We start from the raw sequence: 25,937 nt of genomic DNA, 5'->3' as shown, positions 1-25,937 counted from the left end.
CCCGAATATACCTCAAGATCCTGACCATTATTATTATTATTTCCTAATATTTATAACGGATATATTCCTAGTCTTTTTCTCACATGTGCAAAATTAGTCAACATAAGACTCATTCTCAACGAAGAAACACTTCAATCAGGTAAAAGACTCGTGAATACCAAATCAAACCAACGTATTCATTTTTATTCGAGAGGATCCCGAAAATATCGGACTTATTGTTACTTAGACTAGATTATAAATACACATGTATTTCGCACACTACACACACCTAGACTCACTGCGATACTTGTACTCGTTTACATACTTTCATTTATGTAAACAATCATTCAATCAATACAATTAAACAAGACAGATGATCATTATCATTTCCCAAGGTTTTGTGTGAGAAATCTTAGCAATGATCAATGACTTTCCTTGTAAACCACTTGTACAATCTTGTTCTAATTTCGATAATTACTTTTATTACTTTACAAATAAGATCACAACTTTCATATAATTTGGTTTCCTTGTATACACATGACATATTGTTAAAGCAATGGTAGGCCCATTTTATGTAGTCCATTCATTCCTTTGGATTCTTGTATTTATACGAGATTAATGAGTTTATATCATTAATGGAAAAAAAATACATTCTAATAGCTTGTTGCATGCATAATACGTTTTTATTAATAATGTAAAACCAATATTTCAACCAATTCAAGCTCGCATCCAAATAACTCGAGATGACTTGGTGTATATACAATATAGTAAACTCGAATCATTTTTCGTTGAAAAATAAAACTTCTAGTTAAAGACTAGCCACAGGCTGGACAAAAACTACAACGCGGTTCACAAAGGGGAAAAAGCCAAATAATTAGGAGAGCATAAACAAACTAACGTACGAGTTCGACATAGCACCACTCTCACAAATAGGACAGTGAATCGACAATGCAAATCAATAGATGGACTGAACTAATATTTAATATGTTTGCAAACAAATGTTATAAAGTAACCATATGTATATACATGTTTTAAATCTTCTAAAATATCATAAAATACACCAGCAGTACTTTTTAAATCTTCTAAAATATCATAAAATACACCAGCAGTACTTTTCAAAAGAAGTTTTTCATATCTGATTTTGAAAATTCGGCATTCATGATTGGATCTTATACATGTTTAACTGACACTTATTTAAATTAATTAATGTATATTAAAATATAGAGTTTTGATGATTTTAAAATTAAAAGAATACATGTCTTCGGGACTTATAATTAAAAGAATATATACTATGAGACTATCACTATTCTTGGTTTAAAAAACTCTTTATATACACCATGAAATAGCGTTTGATCAGCTAACGAACCCAAACCAATCATGATGACAGCCGCCATACTAACTACGATGGTGGAGGTGGCGATTCTGATATGCTTACTCCAACTCGCCACAGCCACCACAGCCGCAGCATCATCGTTGTCCTACCCATCTCATCAAATCCTTGCCGTCCAAGAAATCATAGATACCACAAAATTAGCTGCCCACGTACCCCAAACACAACTACTTGACCATGAAACAATAGAGTCCGGAGAGTCTCACGGCCGGAAGAGATGGAAGCTGAACCTTGTCCACCGCGACAAGCTGTCGGAGAATGATGAAGGTCACCGGCGGCGGACAGAAGCTCGGTTGAAGAGGGACGTGAAAAGGGTGGCAATTTTGAATAGTCGAATTGGTGGTAACCACACCAAAGGTGGTGTTGAAGGAGGGCGGTTCGAGGTGGAAGATTTTGGGTCGGAGGTGGTTTCCGGCATGCGACAAGGGAGCGGTGAGTATTTTGTGAGAATAGGTGTTGGAAGTCCACCGCGAAGTCAATACATGGTGGTTGACTCTGGTAGCGATGTTGTGTGGGTCCAATGCTTGCCATGCAAGCAATGCTACCAACAATCAGACCCGCTTTTTGACCCGGCCAACTCAGCTTCTTTTGTGGCTGTCTCTTGCGCCTCCTCTGTATGTCAACATGCAGAAACCGCCGTTGGTTGCCATGGTCATGGAGGTGGTCGGTGGTGCAAATATGAGGTTTCATACGGCGATGGATCTTACACGAAGGGAACTTTAGCCCTTGAAACACTAAGCTTTGGAAATACTTTCATCCGTAATGTTGCCATCGGATGTGGTCACAGAAACCAAGGTTTATTTGTTGGTGCAGCCGGATTACTTGGAATCGGTGGTGGCTCAATGTCACTAGTGAGTCAACTCGGTGGCGAAGCCGGTGGTGCATTTAGTTACTGTCTTGTTAGCCGAGGGGATGGTTCCCTCGGTTCGCTAGAATTCGGGAGAGAATCTCTACCGACAGACAGTGCAGTTTGGGTCCCACTGCTACGTAACCCGAGATTCCCTAGTTTTTATTACGTGGAACTCTCGGGTCTCGGAGTGGGAGGGGTTCAGGTTACAATACCTGAACCCATTTTCAAACTGAGCGACATGGGCCACGGAGGAGTCGTGATGGACACTGGAACAGCTGTCACACGACTTCCAACTGTGGCCTATGCAGCTTTCCGTGACACTTTTATAGCTCAAACTACAAACCTACCTCGTGCACGACCGGTTTCCATATTTGACACATGCTATGACCTAAACGGGTTTGTAACTGTTCGAGTCCCGACTGTGTCATTCTACTTTTCCGGGGGACCGGTTTTGACACTTCCGGCAAGCAACTTTCTAATTCCGGTGGACGATATGGGAACATTTTGTTTCGCCTTTGCTCCAACTTCATCGGGTCTTTCCATTATTGGAAATATTCAACAAGAAGGTATCCAAATTTCATTCGATTCTACAAATGGACTCATGGGATTTGGCCCCAATGTTTGCTAATCACTTGAAAACAATATTCTCCAGCAACGCGCATGTTATATATTTGGCTACAACCACCATGTAAACTAATTAGTACCTAGTTCATATATATCGTGATAGTTTTGTTTTCCTACTATGAATCATTATCATCTTTGGTGATTTCAATGATTAGTGTAATAGTGTATGTAATGTATAAAAACCCAGTTTTCGTGTATGATGGATTATGTAACGTAATCTGTTTGTGTTTATGTTTCTTAGATGTAACTCTATATAAGTCTTTATATACTGTATTCTACGAGTATTATAATCAAAAAACCCGAAAACAATAGTTGTGATTTTCTAAATTTATTCAAGAAGATTCATCCTGCAACTTCCTCAACTATCCCGGTTTCTGAGCAATACAGGCGGATATCAACAGCATTGTAAATAATGTCGCAAAGCCTAAATTCTTGTAGTGGTTTATTTATTTATTATAAATATAAAGTTGGCAATTCGTGTAATGGTATGTTCATGATGGTAGTTAGTTTATTTATAATCACATAAAATCTCTATTCTAATAAATAAATAAATTTATTCTCCTAATGACAAGTGTCACAATATTAGAAATCTTTATTAATGTCAACCTATTAATTATCCATTTTAAATTTTAAATTTCTCACTCTAATTACATTAAATTAATAATTAATTCATCATTTCAAATTTTAAATTTCATACTCTAATTATATTAAATTAATAACATTAGAATAAAAAATAAAATAAAATAAATATATATTATAAAGTGATATAATTTCATGTATTTATTTAAATCAACGATTATAATTTTATATAACTAAAAAATATCTCTTAATTAATAATTTATTTAAAATAATTGATTAATAATTTTAAGTTTTTACTATGAAATTTTAATTAATTTTATAACCGTGATTCTCACGGGTTATAAACTAGTTTATTATAAATATAAAATTGGCAATTCGTGTAATGGTATGTTCATGATGGGAGTTAGTTTATTTATAATCACATAAAAATAATATAATTCTATCAAATATAAATATATAAATCCGTATCCATTAATTTAGACTAATACAGAAATGGAACTATGGTTTGACGAAATTTACAGTTTTTGTCCATTTTGTAAATTTATTGCGTTGTGGTCACATCTTCTTCCCATTTTCGTCCCTTGCACCGAAAGCCTACAGATATAAATAACAACTCTCATGAAATCATTTTCCATCAGAATGTAAATATAAATAACAACTCTCATGAAATCATTTTCGTCCCTGAGTGGAATGATTGTCCATCTATCATTAGCAATCCATCGTATTTGCAAATTACAACTCCAACATCCAATCTTTTCATTTTATCCAATTTATACCCTACATTTACAAACAAACCAGTTTAGAACTTCTATTTTCCACATTTTCAAGTTTGTGATTGATCGAGATTCATTTCTACTTCTCAACAGATATATAATTAACAATGCCTGAATTGTCTTTTAACTCGTCATCGTCATTTATATAGACAACGGTCCAACCATCGCATATTTGTTGGTTAACCTAATTTAATTATCCAATATATGTAATTTTCTGACTACCAAATAATCTAACACATAATAGGATATACCCAAATAAAAATGCAAAGTTCAATTACTTTGAACCTATAGTCTCGTGAACTACAAAAAGATTCATGGGTGCTCCATATCCTATAGAAATCCCTACAAAGTTTGAATTTCCATGTTGTCATCCTAAACGACAGTGGACGGTGAGGAATTGGAATCATAAGACTCAAGGGAGTTGCTTGACATTGAGTATGGAAAAGGCGTGACAAAATTAGCATACACTGCCCCCTCATGGTGCAAGCCAAGTTGGTTGAGGTCAAATGTCATTCTAATGCAGAGAGAGAGAGAGAGAGAGAGAGAGATGAATTTTGTATACAAGATATACAACCACATAATGCAATGACATGTTTATTCTCCAAGTCATGCACAATGTTAACTCATCCCACCAAAATGGCATGTCATGCATGTTGTATGATAAAAATGATGTGCACACCAAAAAGTTGAGGTGGCATTGTGGCAAACTTGGCACAACTCCCTCAAGCCTAAGTGAGTGTGAACCACTAGAAAATCATCCCAGAAATTGGAATTGCTTGTTTTTGTCGATAGAGGCAGTTTGTATGTGCCAATGTCAGAAGCTGGCGTAGAGCTTCTGCTTTCTGTTGCAACCATGAAGATGGAGGTTTAATTTGGCTCACACACCTCAATTCTTGCTTCATTGTTACTCGAACGTTGGATAATGAGGAAAAACAAGTCATCATGGATGGTGATATGAAGTTATTGTTGTGTCGGTTCACCTACAAGTGAATCATGGAATCGCCTCTTTAACAAATCTTATAGAGCATATGTTAAGATCTATACAAATAATGATACAAGAATCTATGTACGTACCAATATTCTTGTAGGTCAATCATTATACAAATTTCGTTAACGTAAAGTTACGATTCTAACTTTGATTGAATCCATGTTTCTACCAAAATGTTTTCACATCTCCTATTTTCAGAAGTATGTTTAAGAAAAAAATAAGCATAAGATATCAACTAGTGGGGTTCAACCAGTGGTTGTTCGTACTTTGATCCGGTTATTTTACACTTTAGAGGTGATTTCCGATGGCAGGGTATGAGGCCATGTCCTGTGGAGTCGACGACTATATCAAGGGAATGATTGGGATGAAGGAATATGGATGAAGGTAAATTAGGGATGAAGTGACAATAACGACGTGTAGGTATGTTCTTATTTCATTTTGACTTTTTCTTTTAGTTTCTTTCAATTTTAAGTTTTAACTAGATTATAACCCGCGTAAAACGTGGGAGAACACACAAACAAATACATATTAATGGTATAAAAATGTGGCACACAAATTAAAAATATATATAAACCAACAGAAAACAGCTTTAGCATCATTGATAATAATGTAATGTGTAGAAAATACAATAAAATCGATAAATCTATATAATCGTTGAAGGACCTCTTTGTAGACAACATTTTTTGTTTTATTAGTTGAACGAACTTCATCGTCACATATGAATAACTTCAAGCCCTTTTTACTTGTGACGTGGGAAACGACATATAACTAACCATGAGTGGAGACGGGTCTACGCAAGTATAATACACCATTTGATAATGAATGTCCTTGACTTTTGTTAATAGTCATAGAAAAACAAAAACCTACGAGGATTTGCCTTCGCTGAAAACGGAATGAGATTATTTTATCAGACATAGTTAACTTCAAGCGAGGTATATAAATAGTCTCATTGAAGAATATACAATATATGATTCGGGTTTCAATGACGTGTCTTCCAAGCCTTACAATCTGTAATCTAGTACCAATGCATAGTCCTCTGGTTTGATCGATATTACAAAGTAACATGAATGGAACGCCTGTTTTTAGTGTAAGTTTATGGTTGGAATTCCAGATGAATTAAAACTATTCAACACATCTGGAGAGTAGACTGATTCCTTAAAAGAATCTTGTGACTCTGTCTCACATAAAGATTCTAATCTCATATATGTTTTCCACCACTAACTCTCTCTCTCTCTCTCTCTCTCACTCTCTCTCTTAAATTTGATATTTGTCATGATTAAATGAATAAGAATAAAAAAAGTAGGAATATATTTGATTTCTCAATCCAGAATGCTTATTTTATGATGATGCGACCTGGCTCCGAACCACTTGTCGTGAGAGGGATTCGTCGCTCCTTAAGCCTGAGAGGTCACACAAGGAAGAAACTCGTCAGCCGTTTTCCGGGAGGAGGTCCCGGAAAGACGCTCCGACGGTCAAGTTAGTATGCTGAGGGTTATAGTGGAAGTCTAAGACTGGAGAAGGAATGACTTGCCTTACCGGGACCAAGGTGAGGTCCTTTTATAATGGAGATCTTCCTCGGTCCGTACTAGGGACCGGTACTGCAGTCCCGACAGGATCCGTCACTCTTATTGGGGAGTCCTGCTCCACATTCGTGTTCAGCCCAGTGATTGGTCCAGGCGATTGTGCTATGTCTGGACGCTTTGTCGCCTGGAGCCGTTGTCTCTGGGCTGTGGCTAAAAGACAATATTCTGGCGAGGGCGAGCCTTCTGTGCGGTCGCCTCGCGGGAGTCCGGGGTCGCTGAGTCGGCTCCCCGTCGGAGGCGCTTTGTCGAGGCTCGCCTGCTCTAAGGGGCGCGTCATCAAGTCCCCCAGTCCAGTAGTCATAGCGTATGCTACCTAGCTATGATGTTTTGGACTTAACTATTGGTACACGTGTCGTTGTCTCACTCAGCTGTCGCTTCATTTCCGGTGATGTGACGTTTCGACGTGCGCGCGGCGGTTACGTCATGTGTCAGAGATTTTCGCAGACCTCGCCTTTTTTTTCCTTTTATTGCTCTTCCAACGGTTTCCTCTTTCATTTCTCCTTCTGCCTTTTCAGCCTCCTCTCTCTTTTTCTCTTCTCTTTCCGCCATGGCTATCGCTCAAGGTTCAACCCCTAGTTCTTCTGAGTTCGTCACACTTCAAGAGGCGTATGGTCTCACTCCGGCTGACGGGGTGGAATTTCCTGTCCCCGGCTCTTTGATTACTCGACCTCCTCCTGGGAAGGTGGGTGTTTACCTGAAGACTTTTGACGCTGGTCTTCGTATTCCATTGACCGACTTTCAGGAGGAGATACTTCGTCGTTGTGGGTGTAGCGTGCAGATGCTGACTCCCGGTGTTGTTCACAAGGTGGTAGCTTTCGAACTGACATGCCGTGCTAACAACATTATGCCTGATTATTTCGTCTTCAAGTACTTCTTTCGGTTTGCTGCCACCAATGACAAGTATACTTTCTCTGCCCGTCAGGGGGGGCATAATCTTGTTATTGACAATAAGTCTCCCAAGAATTGGTAAGACCGGTGGTTGTGGGTTAACCGGGAGTTGCTCGGCGGAGAGCATCCCTGGGCGACGATGCCTTCGGACACTATTCCCAATCTGTTTCCTCATACCTAGGCGACTGTAGATCTCCTGCGTTCTCTTCAGGTGGATGTTGACGTGATGTCGGAGGTGATTCTTGCTGGTGTCGGAATGAGCCCTAATTGGCGGACCCGGGGGGAGATGCCTGTGTTCTGCACCATCTCAAAGGGTGAGTTGTTCTCACCTTTCTTCTTTCTTTCTCCTTCTTCCTTTCTCCTTCTCTCTCTCTCCCCCCCCCCTCTTTTTTTCATATATGTTTTGCTTAATAGGTGTCGAATGCTCCGTTTCTATGAATTCTGTACTACGGGGTCGCTACCAGGGGAAGCTGTTGCATCGTGTAGTGCCTTTATATGAGACTTTGCCTCCCCCCGCCGCTTGTCTGCTGTTATCCCGGTATCTCCTCAGCCTGTAGGTAGTTCGACCGCATCGGAGAGCCGCCCTGGTTCGCACACTGTTGTTACTCCTGCGACTGCATCTCCTGGTCCTACTGGGTCGGCTGCTGATGACGTGGTAGATAGTAAGGTTGGGATAGTGACCAGCGCCCGTTGGATTGCCGGAAAAAGGAAGGCCGTGCAGGCGATGAGCGGACCAGCGCCCGAGGGTAGTTCAGGACCCATACGACAATGGGTGATGCAACGTCACGGTCTTATGCGCTTGTTATCTTCTCCTTCCTCCGATCCAGGGGATGTGTTGGTGATACCCGATGATGATGTTCAACAGTCTGAGGGTATTGAGAGGGTGTCTCATCAGCCCATTGTTCCGATTCCTGTGAGTGTTGGTGTTAATCCTCCGTCTCCAAGGAGTAGTTCGGAGCGGTTGTTTCAGGGGTCTTCCCCCGCTGTTCTTGTGTTTATCCCGGGATGGAGTTTGCGACCCGATTCTCGGTTGTCTGTGTGCTCCGCTGCTTTAGATTTTACCCGCCATGCTCTCCCTCCATCCACCCTGGACGACATGGATTTCATGAGCAATGTCGTCTTGGCTCACAACCTTGCATACGCCGCTGCACAGGCTATGACATACTTAGCTGCCGGGTCCCGTCGTGTGCAACAGTTTGACGATTTGGAACGTGTGCACTCTTCCCTGGTCGAGAGTGAAGCTAGGTTGAGGAGTAGGGTGGCAGATTTAAGTGTTATGGTTGTTCGTCTGGAGGATGAGAACAGGTCTTTGGTTTCGGGGAAGTCGATGTTGGAGGATGTTCGTGGTGTTTTGGAGGGTCAAGTGGAGTCTTTGACCCAGGCAAATGAAGGTTTGATGATTCAAAACAAGATCTTGGAGCGAGATGTTGTCGACCGCGAGCAGGAGGTAGAGGTGTTGAAGGCGGATCGTAGTTGGCTCCTCCATGTGGGCCTTGTACGCGTGATGGACAAACTCCTTGAGCACCCTGAGTTCACTGGTGGTATTAGTCGCATTCGACATGCTGCTTTTGTCGCTGGCGAGGAGTCGGGTTGGGCGAATTTGAAAGCCCAGGTTGATGCCGGGACGTACGACCCTTCGGCTAGCGACTCACGGTCTAGTCATTCTTCAGCCTTGGATGATGCTTTACTGGCCTTCGCAACTATGGATTTCGTTGGTTTGCTTGGATTAGGTGATTTGGACGTTGATGGGGTGAGAGCATTGTGTACTTTTGATGATGGTGAGGAAGGTGTGGGTGAGTTGGGTGCAGGTACTGGTGGCGATGGCGGTGATGGTGCCGGTGGGGATGGCGGCGATGGTGTTGGTGGGAGTGGCAGCGATGGTGCTAGCGGGAGTGGCGGTGGTGGTGCTGGTGGGGATGGCGGTGGTGGTGCTGGTGGGGATGGCGGTGAAGCTGTCTAGAGCTACCCTTCTGGGGTGTGAAAAAATCTTGTTGAAGCTTTTGTGTTGTTGTCTTTTAGTCATTTTATGGCCTCTGAGGCCTTTGTTTTGATGTTCTTAGCTAAGGCTTTTGTGTGTAAGCAGACAACGGTCTATCTTTAATTGCTGAACTGTTATGCTTTTTATCAATTATAACAAACCTTCTATGTAGGTTGATCACTTGTTAGGCCTTCTTCTATATTATATTTTCTATGTTTATGTATGTTGTATCTTGGATTCACCGAGTATCCTTTATGCTATATTTGCTAGAATGTTAGATGTGCTCACTGCATTACGTGCTAAAGATAATGCAGGTTCTTTTATTTATGTATTTCTGATACATGGTTGTTTCATACAATAATTTCCTATTGGACTTCTTTGAGAGTCCATCTATTGGTCCGGGTGATCAGTCCGGCCCTGAGATGTTTTCCCCATTTTCCCTGCTGCTTAGGGGTTTACGACTTTGCTTGGAGACTGTGTGCCTTCGACTTCCCTTATGTATAGGGTTCTGTCATTGCTTAGACGTGGAACTTCCTTAAGTTCCTTGCGTTCCATGTCCTGGGTATCTGCCTCCCCTCCGGTGTTTCAATGGAGTAGGAGCCGTTGCGGTGCGCCTCAATTACCTTGTATGGTCCTTCCCAGGTTTGACTTAACTTCCCCCGGGGTTGGGCGTGGCTGACTTCATTTTTTCGTAAAACATAGTCTCCTACTCGGAACGCCTTGTTTCTTACTCGCTGGTTGTAGTATCTTTCCACTGCCTTCTTATAGGCGGCTTGGCGTATGCTTGAGCGTTCGCGTCGTTCTTCCAAGAGATCCAAGTTTTCCCTTAGGCCTTCGTTGTTTTCCTGTTCCCCGCAATATTTCATGCGTATTGATCATACCATTATTTCTGCCGGTAGCATCGCTTCGGCTCCATAAGCTAGGCAGAATGGTGTCTCTTTCGTGCTGGTTCGTGGTGTGGTTCGATATGACTAGAGAACCCCCGGCAGTTCATCTACCCAGTTTCCTTTTGCTTTGCCCAGCCGTTTTTTGATCCCTTGTACCAGTGTTCTATTAGACACCTCTGTTTGCCCGTTGGCCTGAGGGTGCGCCACGGATGTGAACCTTTGCTCTATTCCCTTTTCTTTGCACCAATCCCTAAAGGGGTTTTCAGCGAACTGCAGGCCATTGTCGCTGATCAAGACCCTTGGTATCCCAAATCTTGTCACGATGCTTTTCCATGCAAACTTGATTACTTGTTGCCCATTGATGCATGCCATTGGCTCTGCTTCTATCCATTTCGTAAAGTAGTCGACCGCCACAATTAAGAATTTTACTTTCCCGGGTGCTTCTGGGAAAGGACCGACTATATCGATTCCCCATTGGTAGAAAGGCCAGGGGCTAACTATGCTTGTTAACTTCGATGGCGGGACTTCTTGCATTGGTGAGAAAGTATGGCACTGCACGCAGGTCCGTGTTAGCTTGACCGCGTCCTGGTGTATATCTGGCCAGTAGAGGCCCATGCGTAATACCTTACCTGTGAGCGCTCTTGCTCCCTCATGAGCTCCTGCCGACCCTGCATGGGCTTCCTTTAGGGCCAGCTTTCCTGCTACGCCATCTATGCACTTGAGGCACGGATCCGTATGGCCCTTCCTGTACAACATCCCTTTTATCATCGCGTATTGTGGGGCTCGTATCCTTGTCTTCCGAGCCTCCGCGTGGTCGTCAGGAAGTATGCCATGCTGTAGGTAGTCTATGATGGGCGTCATCCAGTTGGGTTGTGCTATTGACAGGGAATTGACCTGCCGCTCGTCAATGCTCCTTTCTTTCAGTACTTCCACCAATACTTCCTTTGAGAGATGTCTGAAGCATGTTGACGCCAGTTTACTGAGGGCATCTGCTCTCTTATTACTTCCCCTCGATATTTGTTTTATCTCAAAGCTCTTTAGGGTACTCGTAATTTGCTGTACTGCTTTGACATATTTCTCCATTCGCTTGTCTTTTGTTTCGAACTCCCCTGTCACCTGGTTAGCCGCCAAGCGCGAGTCGGTCATGGCTGTGACTCTCACCGCCCCCATTGTTACTGCTAATCTAAGGCCGGCCAAGAGGGCTTCATATTCTGCCTCGTTGTTGGACGTGTGAAAATCGAAGCGTAAGGCATATGTGAGTTCTTCTCCCGTTGGGCTAGTTAGGATCAGCCTTGCACCAGATCCTTCTTTGCTGGAGGCCCCATTTGTGTAAAGAGTCTACCGTTGGCTCTCCTCTTTCTTCGAGCGCACTTGATTGTCTGCCTTGGTTGCTTCCTGCTGGAGTTCTCCTGGGACTTCGAGCAGGAAATCCGCTAGGGCTTGCCTTTGATGCTTGCTCTGGGGTGGTAGGTGATGTTGTGCTCTCCTAGCTCTATGGCCCATTTTGCAAGTCGTCCTGACGTCTCTGGCTTCAGGAGAATTTGTTTGATCGGGCAATTTGTCAATACCTCTTTTGGTGGGCCTGGAAGTACCGACGGAGTCTCCACGCTGCATAGACTAAGGCGAGCACCATTTTTTCGATGACCGGGTAGTTCATCTTCGGTCCTTGTAGTGCGCGACTCACAAAATAAACCGGTAGTTGGCGTACCTGTCTGTCGACCGTTAGCACCGACGAAATTGCATCTTTTGATGTGGACAGGTACACTTGCAATACCTCTCCGGGTATCGGGCTAGCCAGAGTGGGGAGTGCGTGGAGTACTTTCTTTATCTCTTGCAGTGCCGATTCGGCTTCTGTGGTCCATTTAAAGTTGTTTTTCTCTATGCACCCTTTCAGCGTGTTGAATAGTGGCATGGCTTTTTCAGCCGACTTGGAGATGAACCGACTGAGTACGATCAACTTTCCATTCAAGGCGTGTGCATCCCTCAGCGTGCAGGGTGAAGGTGTTTCCTCTAGCTCACTTACCTTGATTGGGCTTGGCTGGATCCCTTCCTTCGTCACATAGTAAGGGCCGCGTCATCATATGACTATCCCCAAGTCAACTACTCAGCTTAGGCATCTCCAACCTACCATTAAAATCTATTTTTGATACTAAAAATAATGTAAGGTTATTTCAATCAAAATTTTAAACAGTTACAACAAATTTAATTTAATGAATAATATAACACACAATATATTATTATACTATTTATGAATATCAAATATAATGCTAAATTTTCATTAGTATTACTAATGATAATAGTCTATATTTTATAAATTTAGTTTTAATATTATACTATAAATTAAATTGATACTAACCTAATATCATATGCATTCAATTTAAATTTATGTTTCAGGCTTATTTACACCGTTAACCCATTGTAGCGGGTTGTAATGCCACCTAAGCACACACTGTGATCCTACATGTGCGCTACAGAAGTCAAACCACTTATTATTTTACATATAAATCAAAATTAACGCTTGTTGTGATAAGTCTCCAACTTAACTCCGTCTCCTTTAGGGGTGAAAAAGATAAGCCTGAGAATCACAACAAAGAAAACAAGATCGTCAGACGTCGTCCGGGAGGTGATCCCAGAACGAAGCTCTGACGGTTAAGTTAGTGAGTTCCTATGATAAAAGGTCTCTTATGGAAAGTATGAGACTGAGATTCAAGAGTCGATCTCTTCTCTTGGGGGAGAAGGGACCTTTTTATACCTGTGGTCAGGAGAACAAATCCCCGACATTATCTTCTACTTTTTCAGGCATGGCAGGACCAGGCGGCCTTTGATTGGTAGATCGTGCTCTGTGGGTGGCTATTTGCTATTGGTGAAGGACTGCCAGTTGGCAGATCACCAAGCACTACACATGTGGCTCTGGGGCAACTGGCACTCCTTTGTCTTATCTGGAACGAGAGTTTCTCTCCTAAAAGGGGGCCAATCCCGAGGCCAGATCACCGGTACTAGAACGCTGGGTCTTATGGAAAATGGTTTGCTCCCGAATCTTGTCGGGTAGTGGGTTTTTGATGGGCCGTTCCTAAGTTGACGGCTCCATTATCCTTTGACGTTACTCCGGGTGAGATACGTCAACAACGCTAAAATAGTTAAAATTGACTCCATTGATGAAACAAGAACATCTCAAAGAAACTGATTACATGAAATACAAAAACTAAATCCTCACCCTTTTCATGTTGTCGTTTTATGTCATTGCTCTATTCTTCGTCGGAAACCTAATACTAGTGGGAGGTTTACTAGGCGAAGCAGCATTAGCATTGGCGCATGGCGATTTAGGTAAGTCTGTTGTTTCCAACTTCAACATTTTGTCTTCTCATCAATTCTCTAACACAGGTGAGTGCCCAACACACATTTCGAATTCTTCGATGGTTAATGCCTCCCTGTTCCAACTTCCTTAAAATTTTCACACATTCCAGTACCACAATCCAAATTCATCCCTATTGCGTCACCATCATTGGTATTGACATTTGAGGAAATGTTGGACTTAATAATCTCCTCGACAACGCTCTAAAACTTGTCTGGATATTCCCGGTTAACGACAACTGAAATAAGTTGATCCAACTCACATACATACAACCAATAACCCAAAACCCTAAAGAGCTTCCTGTCACCTTATATCACCATTATATCCTTCTCTATATGTGATTCTTTTTAGACATCCGAATTGTTATTCAAGCTTGCAATTTCTTGATTTTATTGTTGTTATTTGTAGAGGGAGATTTAGAAAAAGAAGCAAAGACGAGTCGAGAAAGAGGTGTCGGAGCAAAAGTCGGAAAGAAGTCAACGAATTTTGTGATTGATTGTAGGAAGCCTATTGAGGATAAGATCATGGAGATACCTCACTCGAGAAGCAAAAGAAAAGAGAAAGTGGGGTAGAACGATACTTGTTATTGGGCAACTACGTGGCACTTTTATTTGATGACAAGTCATGGGGTAACTGGGTTACCCCTTAAAATTTTCGAGGACCACTTAACCTCAACAAAGTCCACATCATGCCCCTACACTACCAAAAAAAACATGATGGACATTTTAAAACAAATCGCAAAAGTTTATAAGGCAAGATTGACATTTTCCTAATATAAATATACGATTCATGTTTGTAAAAAGCTCATAATTATTTTTGAAACACTATAAAACTTAGACAAAAATATATGCCTAGCATGTTTATTTTAGTGTTAAAATAGTAATTGGTTGGAGAAGATTTGGTATTGTATTATTTTTTGTATCAATTTGTTGTAAAATAAGAGCTTTATGGGTTGAATATGGTCTTATATCAAACAAGATTTAAATAAATCACAAATTAATTACGTTAACAATAAAATAAACTATTATCATGTCATGTTAGACTTTTAGTTGAAGAAAGAGGATAGAAGGCCTCCCACAATGCCAAGTTCATGCTAGTTAGATTCCAATTAACTTTTTTGTGTTGGAGTAAATTACAATGTTGTTCCTCTACATTACTTTATAGGTTTAGCTTGTGAAAATATTGTCAATTATATTTTAGACCATTGTAAAAAAACATATGTTCAAACTTCAAAGCTTTATGATAGTAAAAAAGGAATGGGCCCGATTGTAACACCATGTTTCTGGGTTAAGCACTAATGATGTTGTAATAGTCTAGGTCAACCATTGTAACTCGTTTTAAAGTAATAAAGATAAATTATTTGAATATTATGTGAATTATGTGCTTTTGTGTGCTTATTACTGATTTATAATAATATAATAAATAAAGGATAAAAATAAGCGTAAAAAATAAAATGTTAGATAATCCCGATATCGATGAAGAAAGTTGTAGTGGTCGTGATAAGGATTCCGGAGATATAAAGAACGCCGAAGTCCGAGTTATAACGAAGAAGTTATGGTTTGTCGATGTTTCGCGACAGAACCGGCACGACACTGCGTAACGTAAAAAGTGAATTTTTGATAAACTACTTTTTAGCCTTAGGGTTCTAAATAAAAGTTGTAGTATACATTAAACCGAGAGCGTGCATAAAAAGAACGCCCAAATCTGACTTCGTATGAGGAAGTTATGATTTTTCTAAGATTTGGCATAGCAGTGCACAACCCGAAATTCGAATTTTAGATCGATCCATTTTTGGCCAACGCAACCTAAATGAGAATTAAAGATCTCATTAATAGGAGCTCAACGATAAAAAGACAGGCGAAAACGGAGTCCGTATGTAGAAGTTATGAATTTTACGCAGTCATTTAACAGTATAATCTTCTCATACTGTTAAATTTAAAATCGGTCGAGAATTAGCCGATGGAGTCAAAATGAAAGTTGTAGATCTTGTATTTACCTACGCGTGGATATAAATAACGTCAAAAACAGAGCTCGTATGTGAAAGTTATGAATTTTTAAAGAGTGGATGTTTTACCTGCTGTGTTCGGCGCCACGTGTCAGCACCACGCGAAGCCTTGGAGCCTACGCGAGACCACGACGTGGAGAGAGGCACCACCACGTGGAGTCGCTCCAGGAAGCCTATAAATAGAGGTGTGTGGGCTGCCTCATTCCTCACACCTTTTCCCACTTCTTTCTCTCTCTAAACACTCTCTAACACCCCCAAACCCCCCAAAAAGCCTAGGAAAACCTCCTAGCACTAGAAGAAAGCCTCGGAGAGTCCGGAGTCTCCGAGAAAAAGAGTTTTTTGGTTTGAAACTCTGCCCGCGTAGAGCCCGGTTTTCAAGCAAACCTCCCGGTTTCGTCAAAGGAGATTATTTTAAGAAGCGAAGTGTTGTTCGAATCACTCCTTATTAGGTGAGTGCATAGTCACTTTCATCTTACACATAGATATGAAATATTTTATATAAATTACGTGCTATGTGTATATATATTCTACCTGTTTACCTAAGATTTATGATGGATGAAGATCCATACTTCTTTCTTTTCAGATCTGAACTTTATCTTCCAGATCTAAACTTTTTCTCTTGGATCTAAAACTTTTCCCTTCAGATCTAAACTTTCTCACTTCAGATCTAAGCTTTTTAGACCTAAACTATATATATGCATTTTGTACTTGAGATCTATGTTGGATGAAATATCTAAACTTCTTTCTTTCCAGATCTGAACTTTTCTTCAGATCTAGACTGTATATGTATTTTATGCTTTGAAAGTTATGCTGGATGAAAGATTTAAACTTTGTTTTTTTCAGATCTAGACCTTTTTCTTTAGATCTGAATTGTATATGTATTTTCTTTACAAATCTAAACTATTTCTTCATATCTGAACTGTATATGTATTTTATATCTACAAATATGTTGGGTAAAACATGGGTAGATGAAATAGTTGGTGTGTGATGAAAGATGAGTTAGAGGATGATATAAAATGTGATATAGATTATGAGATGAGGGTGAGAGGTGAAAAATGAGAGAAACCTTTACCCAAACGATGGCCCCGTCATCTAGCAGAGTACGGATGACAACCATGGACTATTCTAGACAGTCTGTGGAACACTAGCAGGCTCGCTACCTGTAGGTGTTGTGAACGATATGTTCACCCGGTGTACTCTAAAAACCCATTGACATGTATTGCAGGTGGACTCCCGCAAATAAATATTGTCGATAAATGAGAGCTATGGACTTAGCACCCGTTGGATGAACCCTGACAGCTATGGATTTAGTGCATGTTGTATAAACCTTGGCGACGATGGACTTCGTGCCTATTCCTTAGGAAAACCCTTAGGAATGAGTGATAGATGATTCTTAGGGTAGATCCCTAGGAATTAAAGAAGATAATGGGGATGGGTAGTTGGGTTAATTATTTGATGATAAAACATAATAACTTTATTATTGTGGGTTGAAAACCCTATGTACTCACCAGACTTCCCAACCTGACCCACTCAGTTTATTTGTATCACAGGTGTTGATATAAAGCTACACTACACCGAGGGATTAAAGAGATGTAGATCACTAGTGTAAATGAATGTAAGTTCTGTTTATGCTTATGTTTCTGTATTGACATTGACATCCCAAGGTTTTAAAAAGAATAAAATACATTTCTTCGGAAATGCTTTGATAACATATTTATCATGTTTTTTCTGAGAACAAAATTTCGCAACACTTTTCTTGAGAAGTTACTCTGATTTTTATTAAAAAAAAACATAAACTAAATCGGTCTTTTCTAGCCGTAAAAATGAGGATGTCACACTGATGGGCTTTTTGTCATGAAAATAGGTCGTGATGAGTAGTAAGATTTAGAGTTGTAAGCGTAGGAAGGTTGGGATTGCTGGTTGTGGCCGGGTCACATTCATAACGTTAACACCTTGCGTAGTTGCCTGTTCTCGTTAAATACAACAAACTAGTATTACAACTCTTACTTTGAGATGCAAAAAGAAGAAATCAATTAGCTTTACCTCATAGTAGGAATTAAAGTTGAAACGCAAAAGGAAACGCCTAAGGAAAGGAGCTCGTTGGCTTCCTGCAAGCCTACTGCTACGCAATATCGTGTATAACGAATTTGATTTCATTTTAAATTCCTGTATTTAATTTTCATCATCAAAATAAACTCACTCAGAAAATATGTTACTATTACTGTTATACTGGGTTTATATTACCTCTGATATACGTTCCAGTTCATTGATGTTTTTTGCATCATCAGTTTCAGTTTCAGTTTGATTTTGAGTTTGTTGGTTTTCAATCTTCCAGCAAAACTGCAAACACAGCTTCATGATTCCATCCAATATTCTTGACACCGATCCAATATCCAAGAACGATTGTGATATCAAAGCCGACAAGTATCTACATATTTGCATTCATTCACCCATATTTTTCTTTTGTCAATAAAAAAAAAACTAAAACTGACCATATTTATTTATTCATAAAAATGAAATGGTCACTCACTGTTGATGGAAGGCAACCAAATCATTGAAATCACGAGACTCCTTTATATGAGCTACCAATATATCCCACTGAGATTCTATCACATCCACCTAATAAATACATACATACCAATAACCCATAGTTATAGATACAAATGATAATATTTGTAAAATTCACATTGAGATTAAGTTCAAAGTTCAGAGTTCATCACCTGTATATAAAATTGAAGATTTCGTATCAAGAACATCATCTGCTCTCTAACCCACCACATTGGTCTAACACGGTGTCGTTTGTGTTGATATGTTTTTCCCTTTACACGTTCACTATGACTTTTCTCAAAATCCAAGTGACCTTGTTGCATCACAGATGCCCATGATTTCTCAAATTCCATTTGTGTTCTTTTTAACCGCAGTAAATACTGAAACATCCTTTGGTACCTAAAACATTAAATTAATACAACTTTTAACTTAATTCAATCATGTATGTGAAATTTCGTGAATCAAGAATCAATGATGAATACCTTGTGAGAACCTCTTGTGTGAAGAACAACTGTAAGGGCCAATCAAGTGAATATTCAAGGGAAATACCATCCCAACCATCCAAGGTTGTCTCCGATGATAAGGGACTGGGATCAACTCCACCAACTTCACCAAAAACTATTGGTGCTTTTTGCACATCTGCTTGAGAAGACCTAACGTTCACCCTAAAACGAGGAATAATGAATACATGTAAATGTAAAAGTAAATGTAAAAGTAAATGTAAATGTAAATGTAATGTTGATTTACCGCAAGGCGAGTCTTGAAAAATATTTATCATCCTCACTGATTGTCTTTGCTCTCGCCTGCATATCACACATGTGAGAAATTATAACAAAAAGATTTATTGTAGAAAAATATAACTAAATTACCTGCCGAAAGGGCACCATAAGGTCAGCTTCAGCACTTGACTGCCGAGGTGGTAGGCGCATCAATTCACGACTCCCTTCAAGAAAACTCTGACATACATACAATTCATGTTTTTCATTGGGGTGAAATATATATATATACACACACACATACACACACACCCCTTAATATGCATATTTGGTCAAAGACTGAATTTTAAGAGGTATAAAGCTTTAATGCAATATTTACAATCACTTTATGCCTTAAAAAAATTATTTAACATACAAATTTTGGTGATTATTTCATTTCAGAAACAACCACCACAGGCATTTATTGCTTATTAAATCATTGTTTAGTTTTGTGTTGTGTTTTACATGGTTGTTAATGGGTGGTGTTCTTTCTTTTGAATTTAGGTTCTATTGAGCAGATAGCTGATGATGAAGAAGCTCAAGAAGGAGGCAGGGCAACTTTGTGTATAGGTTGTGACTGTTTATATTTCTTTTCCAGCTTTGGTGCACAAGTTATACAATTTTTTTTAGGTAATGATCTACAAGTACATTGCAAATTCTTGCATTTTCCCTTTTTATTTAGGCTATATTCTAGACAGCAAAGTACTTTTCATTTTTGTATACCCAATTATAGCCTTGTACTTCAAATTACAATGCTTGAATAAGAAAAATGAAATAAATGTAAATAAATACAAAAATATTCAAATAATTGCATTTTCCCTTTTTATTTAGTGTTATTTTGTATAATTTTATTTTTTTTCTCGATACCTGCCTAATTCATGCAATTCAGACTCCAAGAGCTGGCTAGGGATTCACTCAGTCTTAGTAGTACAAAGAGATGAGCGATAAGCCTAATGTTTCTAACATAAGTTTTTTTTTTTTTTTTTATCAAGTGTTGTTGACACATTTAGTTGTAGACTCTGTAGTTTTATTGGGCTTTATGTAAAGAAGTTTTTTTTTCTAATTTTATATAGTATATTTTCAGTTAGCTTTTTTAATGAAATTTCTAATTATATCACACGAAGTTACTTAAAAACTAATTAAAATATATTTTAAAAGGTGGCCTATCGACCTAAAAACTTATATGTCGTCGAATTGGGTTATGCCAAATTTGTTTTACAGATTTGATAATTGTAATCGTATATATACTTAATACTCTTAATATATTACATATTATTATTACAAAACAAGATTACTAAAGTAAAAGTCAATAATTTTGTGAAAATCCATTATTTATTTTTTAAGTTATAAAATTTTGATGACTCTCGGCTCATCTATCCAACATAAATACTAGAGTTAAGTACATACAAAATGACGATCATGTCCTACTCTTCTTTATCGTCCATCACTTTTATTTGAGTATTCAAGATCCTTAAACTCTAAAATAAATATATAAATAACAAATTATTTATCATATTTTAAAATTATGATATTAAGTAGATATTTATCTTCCATACTCGATTTTCTCGCATGACCAACTTTGTGTGGCATTATCCAGAGGGATATTAGGTACCAATACAAATATATTGGTGAAACTTGACTAACAATTCAACGGGAGTGAATTCTATACATAAAATGTGGTTTATAAACAAGTGTTACACGATTAATAATGTACAATCAATATGTGTTTATTTATATTTGTAAAGAATCTCAACTTTTCATTTTTAATTCTTATTGATTACTTTTCTGCTAGCATTACACTATTGATAATTGTTTAGATGTAGTAAACTATTTGTGTAAAAAAGTAACCGCCTCTAGAAATTAATTTCTGACAGAACAATTTTCACCTGTCACTTGGCGCGGGTAAACGGCTATATATATATATATATATATATATATATATATATATATATATATATATATATATATATATATATATATATATATATATATATGAATTAGTGACCCATTACCTGGACAAAATCACCTTTTGCTAGAAGAAAATAATCTTTGATGGCTTTTAAATGCCCATTTAGATCAGCACGAACAACCACAAGCTGAAAGTTTTGATGAAAAATTGTAAAATGTTAGATGCTTATTGACCGAAGTGGAAATGTAAAGACAAATAAAAAACATGCCACATGTCCACCTGCCAAAGATGACTTGCTGTAATAGCTCTGATTGAACCAATGGCCCCTTCAAATGATCTTTTGTGGAATTCAGATGACTCCTATCAAAAAAGAATGTACATCTTTAGCTGGAAAAAATATCCTTTTATAAGGATGAATAAATACCTGTAGATTTTTAAGCATTGAATCAATCTTATCAGCCTCTGATTGTGGCAGTAGTTCATCTCCTACTGTTGTATTGAAAGAGTGTTCATTCTTTAAAGATTCTTTAAATGTTTGTGGACCTGTTGTTTGATGAGACAACACATCCACAGACTGGAATGAAGAACTTGGATTTTTAAGAACCCTAATTGCTTTTCCAGAAAAAAGAATGGATTCTGCTACACACACCGGTATATATTCTGGCAACATCTCCTGGAGGAAAAATTAGGAAATTAACAAGTTTTCTGAGTGTAAAATACATTTTTAAATATAAACTACAAAGTATGGCATACCAAGGAGATATTGAATCCCATGTACCAATCACTTATAGATCCATCACCAACATATTTGTTTGCAACATTTTGTAGTTTGTCAGTATGAGACGTTTCATGCTCACGATTTTTTGGTCGCTGCCTAAAAACATTAAAACCAACATCCTCTTTTATAAATCCGCCTACTGTATTACATTGTTCCACAGCTATGTGAAAAAACTAATTACCTGCTGATGAAAAATTCTCCATATTGATCATGAAGAATCCCATATACCATCCAGTATGTAAGTTGATTGTACATGACTTGATGTCCATGCCAAAGAAGCCTATGTTTACAACAAAAATAAAAAAGTTGATTGTACATCAGCTGAAAAAAAAAAGTTATTTAGATAATATATAATAGATATCATACCTTTGAACACATGTCTGAAGCTCTGGGACCCCACAATGACATCGTTTATGTAGAAGGTTAAGAATTTTCCCTCCATAGATACCATCCCGATCGATCTCTAGAATCAGCTCATAAAGAGGCGGAAAGAAAAAAAGAAACTACAATAACCATCCATTAATGAGAGTTCAACCTTCAAAGAACACCAACTAAAAACAAAAGGAAATTATAGTAACCTTATTGAGGCCTTGAGTAATTGTAGCCAAGATAGGTAGAGAATCAGACAATAATTTTTGTTCAATATGCAAAACAGTAGATCTGTAAATGGAAAGAATTTTGGATATTCCATTTGCAATAGCCCTCCTATAAACACTCTGATTGTCACTACTTTCTTTTGATAACTCAAAAGTGTGTGATAAAGGAGAGACGTTCCCAGACCTTATCCAACTTAAATTTCGGGATTTTGTGGCAAATCGATCGAGTTCACGGTAGTAAAACCCCAATGTTATTATCTTCTCAATGATATCCCTGCATCTCATTAGCAACCACTCATTACAACAATAAGAACAATATAGTAATTATGGATTTCATACAACACACAAGCAAACACATTATTCCATTGAACACAGAAGGATACAATCCAACTTTAGGCTGGTTGTAAATCTCTTCTTTTTTCCTTCCATGTAGGAATTGTTCGTAACACTGCACCAGGATGTAAGGGAGAAGGAAATAACTACACATTTTACACTCTTCTCACACAAAGGATTAAGATCAATCATCCCAATTACCTTCATCTCATAGTTCTAATTCTTAAAAAATTATCAATGTAAGGTATAATAACCTAGCGATCGAAAATAAAAGGGAGAGCATCAGGGTATAAGAAATACCTCTCCTCGGCTTCAATAAAGGAGATGTCAGGAGCAAGCTTGAACGTACATTGATCGGAAATGGAGTCGTCCGGTGACAAACCAACAGATTCTTGGCGTTCTCTCTCATCAATAATTAGGTCTCCAGTGTAGCCTAACAGGGCCAGTAGGAGTTCGTGTAGCATCTCGAACCAATAATTTCTCTTCTCAGATTGAGATACTAAATTTGCTTAGAACATCGGAAAATTGAAGATGATCTGTAACATTGTGATTTTTAACATAAGAAAATTTCATTTATTTCAACACCTTTTACCAAAAAATCGCAACGAAAGACTTTATTTAATTAATTTGAAAATGTTTCAAACCACAACGTACGTTACTTCAAAACTCAAAACATTAATCCGAACCGATTAGAATGTAGCGAAAGTAAAAATACTTTAAAGTAAATAATCAAAAACCTGTCCAAGACTGGTATTGATAATAAAAATCTACTACCCATTAGCAACCCCTCTCACCAATCCAAGCTCCTAAGCTACATGTGCCGATCGCATGACACAAAGTAAAAGTAACAATTGATAGCCACTGCTGAGTGAGTTAATAGATATTGCATACAGTCAAAGGAGGACATACATATACATCACAGATCAACATAGCATCACAAATTAATAAAACATCTCAAATCAACGAAGGCATCACATATCAACAAAGGCATCACATACTAACACAAGCATCATATATCAACAAAGGCATCACATATCAACAAATGCATCGCATGTCAATAAAGGCATCACATGATAGGCATTAGTCTCTCACTACATCTTTCCCGAAAGGAGCTACATAGTTCACTACTCGTGTTCCCGCATTGTCGAATACTCTAAATGACTCCAGACATCCCTTTAACTACTCCGAGTATGCGAAACATAAGTATTTCATGGTGTCGTTTAGGATTGGTACCAACAGTGTTGCACAACCATGACACCTCCCAATCCAACGTGATGTTTGTACTAGTCCTCCACCATAAGACCACACCACTCCAGTCTACGAACATTGTGGTTACAGTGTATGTATACCATGGGTTGCAGGATCTTCTAGATAGACTAGGCGGCTTTCAACACAATGGCTTAAGCTCTTTCCTATAGGTCCTTTTTTCAACCTATTAGGCAACAGTAAGTATCCGAATAAGGTTTTAGGCAAAATATTATTCACTACCCAAACCCACTACGCATCAACCCATATAATTACATAATGCATCATATTATGCATGCAATTTCATAGAATCAACCAATATTATAATATTTATCAAATTCAGCAACAAGCCAACAAAATATAGTTAACTAGTCATATTTTCAACCAAATTCATGCTAGCATATCATAAACATCATAATCAGAAAAATATGATCAGAAAAATACAAACACATAAGTCTACATCACAACTCTATGAGAATGGAGACTCAAAAATTAACCAATTCACTAGTAAAAGAAACATGAATTATGATACCATAATCGAACTCACAAGTAATCACAAGCATCGAAGGTGGAATGAAGGAGATTAATGGAACAAAGATACACAACCAAAGCTTCATATTTTTACCTAATCTCTACCAATTGAACCATAAACACGTGAGGAAGAAATTTCAAGACTTACCAACGGGAATGATCGATTCCTAGACTCGATTGGAACCACAAACTGGAGCTCACAGCCCCTCTCCCGCCGATCGACACACCACAACAACAACAAAAAAAAAAAAAAAAAAAAAAAAAAAAAAAAAAAACGATCGTTGCTTCCTTCAAGTCACCCGTTTCTTTGCTCCTGCCTTCGAGATCGCTTCTCTCTTTCTCCTCTGATCACGACGCAGCGCCCAAAGACCGATTGATTTCTAAAATAATAATAAAAAAAAACACGTACATGTTGCAACCAAAAACGGACGAACCCATTAATCTAAACACGTCGATTGAACTCATGGCCCATGGGGAGTTTTAATCCGATTTTGCAACTTGATCCCTAAAGTGTCGTAATTAAATTTCAAATACCCCTAACTCTAATAACATAGCAATTTAAGTTTCTTTTAATAACCCTTTAGCCCCTCAATTTCATTTATATCCTTTTTAATGAATTATATTTGTTTTATTTTTTTTCCATAAAGCTATTTAATTAAATAATTTCTTCTTAATTATTGTATAACTCTTTTAAATATTAATAACTATCATTTTTATTTTTATTTATTGTATTATATAACCTCAGAACAGAAATAATTGTATAAAAATAAATATTCTTCTAACAGAAGTTAACATTGACAAAGGTCGTTACATGATCAACGCCGACTAACTAAATTTCAAAAATTGAGGTATTGTTTCGAATATTGTGGCCCGTTAAAGCAAAAACAGGCCCAACCCAATTATTGAAAGGTATTTTTTTCTGGCCTTTGAGATTTACCATTAGTAATTTAGCATGTTTGAAGAATGTGATTTTTTTTTTTTTTTTTAATTTTAGGTAGTGTCTAATTTTAAACGTCAACAATATGCACTTCGCATACGATCTTATATAACAGAAGGTAAATAAACCAAAATTTTAAAACAACTAATGTAATTAAAATGTTTTACACATTATAATAACATAAATATGCCTATACAATGTTGAGGACTAACAGAAAATGATCACTCGACATATGGTAAAAGAGAAAATTGTAAAAATGTTTTTTTTTATTTAGGTAGGTTGGATGAATATTTGTTAATTATTTAATTAACCATCAAACTTATTATTTTGTGATGTAACATGATAATGTTATTAATACTTATTAATGGATAAATGAGTTTGAGAAAGTTAAAAAATATGGTACTATATGTAAACGGCTTTTGCTACTTAA

The 25,937-nt window shown here is 38.1% G+C and overlaps 2 protein-coding genes across 2 annotated transcripts; one reads left to right on the top strand and one right to left on the bottom strand.

The window, feature by feature from the left end:
• The first annotated feature begins 1,300 nt into the window (after positions 1-1,300).
• On the top strand, positions 1,301-3,040 carry LOC145140950 (Eukaryotic aspartyl protease family protein). The gene has a single exon (XM_079074323.1). The coding sequence runs from the start codon at positions 1,357-1,359 to the stop codon at positions 2,845-2,847; it is 1,491 nt and encodes a 496-aa protein (XP_078930449.1). The 5' UTR covers positions 1,301-1,356; the 3' UTR covers positions 2,848-3,040.
• A 14,563-nt stretch (positions 3,041-17,603) lies between these two features.
• LOC145138475 (gamma-tubulin complex component 4-like) lies at positions 17,604-24,794 on the bottom strand. The gene is made up of 17 exons (XM_079072563.1): positions 24,719-24,794; positions 23,095-23,330; positions 22,444-22,735; positions 22,232-22,368; positions 22,047-22,145; positions 21,841-21,961; positions 21,512-21,760; positions 21,367-21,447; positions 21,191-21,274; positions 19,293-19,379; positions 19,171-19,226; positions 18,906-19,088; positions 18,597-18,822; positions 18,407-18,495; positions 18,121-18,304; positions 17,920-18,042; positions 17,604-17,841 (listed from the first exon to the last, which is right to left on the bottom strand). The coding sequence occupies exons 2-17, from the start codon at positions 23,256-23,258 to the stop codon at positions 17,761-17,763; spliced, it is 2,256 nt and encodes a 751-aa protein (XP_078928689.1). The 5' UTR covers positions 23,259-23,330; positions 24,719-24,794; the 3' UTR covers positions 17,604-17,760.
• Between the last annotated feature and the right edge of the window lie 1,143 nt (positions 24,795-25,937).

The sequence above is a fragment of the Lactuca virosa genome, chromosome 9 (assembly GCF_052849685.1).
Source record: "Lactuca virosa cultivar CGN04683 chromosome 9, Lactuca_virosa_CGN04683_v6, whole genome shotgun sequence".
Lineage (NCBI taxonomy): Eukaryota > Viridiplantae > Streptophyta > Magnoliopsida > Asterales > Asteraceae > Lactuca > Lactuca virosa.
The sequence above is the reverse complement of the archived record's forward strand: the minus strand, read 5'-3'. Positions and strand labels throughout refer to the sequence as shown.

Excerpts from the sequence above, each read along its gene's own strand:
- LOC145138475 (XM_079072563.1), bottom strand. The coding sequence starts at position 23,258 with ATGCTACACGAACTCCTACTGGCCCTGTTAGGCTACACTGGAGACCTA. Across the intron at positions 21,275-21,366 it reads CAGCAAGTCATCTTTGGCAG|CTTGTGGTTGTTCGTGCTGA; the intron begins GTGGACATGTGG and ends CAAAACTTTCAG. Across the intron at positions 19,380-21,190 it reads CAAAAGGTGATTTTGTCCAG|AGTTTTCTTGAAGGGAGTCG; the intron begins GTAATGGGTCAC and ends TATGTATGTCAG.
- LOC145140950 (XM_079074323.1), top strand. The coding sequence starts at position 1,357 with ATGATGACAGCCGCCATACTAACTACGATGGTGGAGGTGGCGATTCTG.